Source organism: Triticum dicoccoides, chromosome 3B, assembly GCF_002162155.2.
Source record: "Triticum dicoccoides isolate Atlit2015 ecotype Zavitan chromosome 3B, WEW_v2.0, whole genome shotgun sequence".
NCBI classification, from domain to species: domain Eukaryota; kingdom Viridiplantae; phylum Streptophyta; class Magnoliopsida; order Poales; family Poaceae; genus Triticum; species Triticum dicoccoides.
Genome location: NC_041385.1, coordinates 5,888,511 through 5,890,473, shown reverse-complemented (window position 1 = coordinate 5,890,473; position 1,963 = coordinate 5,888,511). Strand labels below are relative to the sequence as shown.

The 1,963-nt window shown below is 49.0% G+C and overlaps 1 protein-coding gene across 1 annotated transcript; it reads left to right on the top strand.

Moving 5' to 3' along the window:
* Positions 1–231: 231 nt before the first annotated feature.
* On the top strand, positions 232–1,212 carry LOC119280431. Its single transcript, XM_037561280.1, has 2 exons — positions 232–640; positions 743–1,212. The coding sequence occupies exons 1-2, from the start codon at positions 312–314 to the stop codon at positions 744–746; spliced, it is 333 nt and encodes a 110-aa protein (XP_037417177.1). The 5' UTR covers positions 232–311; the 3' UTR covers positions 747–1,212.
* The last annotated feature ends 751 nt before the right edge of the window (positions 1,213–1,963 follow it).

Here is a 1,963-nt window from a genome sequence, read left to right as displayed (position 1 = left end):
AGCTTAGGTGGTGCTGCGTGGAGAGGTGCCCAAAAGTGGATACCGTCTTCCCTGAGAATTCATTCGAGTTTACTGCATTGGAGACCTTATGGGTGTCAGATCTCCTAATGGCCCGCGGGATTGTGAGTAAAGGTTCACGCTTTAATCCATATGGTGAGACCGTATCCTTCAAATATTTACAACACCTTCAGCTGCGCTCATGCCCCAGCCTCCAGTTTGTGCTCCCGCTGTGGGTCTCCTCCTTCCCCAGCTTGGAGACCCTCCACATCATCCACTGTAGTCACCTCAGCCACATCTTCGTACTAGACAAAATGTACCCTGAAGAAATAACTACCTGCGGTGTACTATTCCCGAAGCTGACAACTATCCACCTGCACGACCTCCCGAAGCTGCAGAACATATGCGAGGTCAAGATGGTGACCCCGATGCTCGAGAGCATCAAGATCAGGGGATGCTGGAGCCTGTGTCGGCTGCCATCCGTGGGGGCGCGGGGCCAAGGCGACAAGAAGCCGACTGTCGAGATCGAGAAGGACGTGTGGGATGCTCTGGAGTGGGACGCCGACCACCGCCCCGACCACTTCGAGGCGCCGGTCCACTCGCGCTACTACAAGGAGAAGCTGCCCAGGGTCTCTGTCCTCAGGTACTAATTATACATGCAAATGACTTGTGAGTCCATTTGCCACTGCTCCTGATTGCATTCAGTTACTGACCATCTCGTTTCTCCTTCTCTCACATTGCCTAGGTGAGCTCTGCACTGTGGTGTTTCCTCAGTCGCTACGTGAAAGTGATGGACGCTGCTGCTGGATCATGCGTCTGGTTTGCTCTGTGTGCCTACGTCTGGATTGGTATTAGCCTTATTAGGTGTGAGCTTATGGTGGCTCTCACTGTTTATTATATTATGGATTTCAAATAAGAGAGGGACAGGTTTGTGGCTTTGTGCCTGCCTACATAGACCTGGCCCGTGCGCGTGCGTGTGGTTTGAGATTGGAGCGGCTTTTTGCTATGGACTCGTCCAGCGTGCATCCACCAGTCTGCATTTGTGTGTGTGGCTTTGATGAACGCTCGCTATGCGTGTGTGTGTAATGGAATTGTAACAGCAGCATATGCCTAGGCTAGTTGCTTCTGGGTGTGACTTATTTGAGAATGTTTGCCATGTATCTGAACCAAGAAACAGCTTGGCTGGTTGTGTGTGTGCTTGTGCATGCATTGACATGCTAGCTGCCCGTGTGTTTTGTTTGATATATGCTTTTCAAAAATAAGAAGAAGCAGCAGCTATCTGTGCTGGTTGTTGCAATTGCTTGGCTCTTTGTGTGAATTATATTGGTCGGCCACTTTGTGAACTCTATGGCACAATTTTTGAGTTCTGAATGTATTGCCTGGAAGTTTGGGGTGTTATTATACTACTATACTAATGGCTGTGACTACAAAATACCGATGGATTCACTGACTGTTAAATCTTTTCTTTATAAACCTCACAAACAGATTCTGAACCCATCAAGTGCTTTATCTCTCATAAAAGTTTATGATAATCTGAATGCCGTTGTATTAATTTAACTTGCCAGTAAAATACAGTACAATTTGGTTTAACAATATGCAACACTTTTTTTAGAGCAGAGGCGCTTGCCCGGCCTTAAAGATGAGGCCCTTACAAAGTACCAAAGGCAACAAAAGCAGGTACAGGAGGTTCAAATGCGAGAAAGAAAGATACAGGGCACGAAGGCCCTATACAGCGATGCAGCGCCAGTCGCAGGTACGATCACATGGCTCGGTCCTGGCACCATGATGAGAGCGGCGCGCCTGCCGATGTAGTCCCTCTATCCAGACCACCGGAGGTCAACACACTTGCCCTTCAGCCTGTTGATGAGGTGATTCACGCAGAGACGATCCCTCGGTCTCGTCAACCCCTTCCGTAGCTGCAAGAAAGCAACCAATTTGTACACAACATCAGCCGGGTGTCGGAAGA

Excerpts from the sequence above, each read along its gene's own strand:
- LOC119280431 (XM_037561280.1), top strand. The coding sequence starts at position 312 with ATGTACCCTGAAGAAATAACTACCTGCGGTGTACTATTCCCGAAGCTG.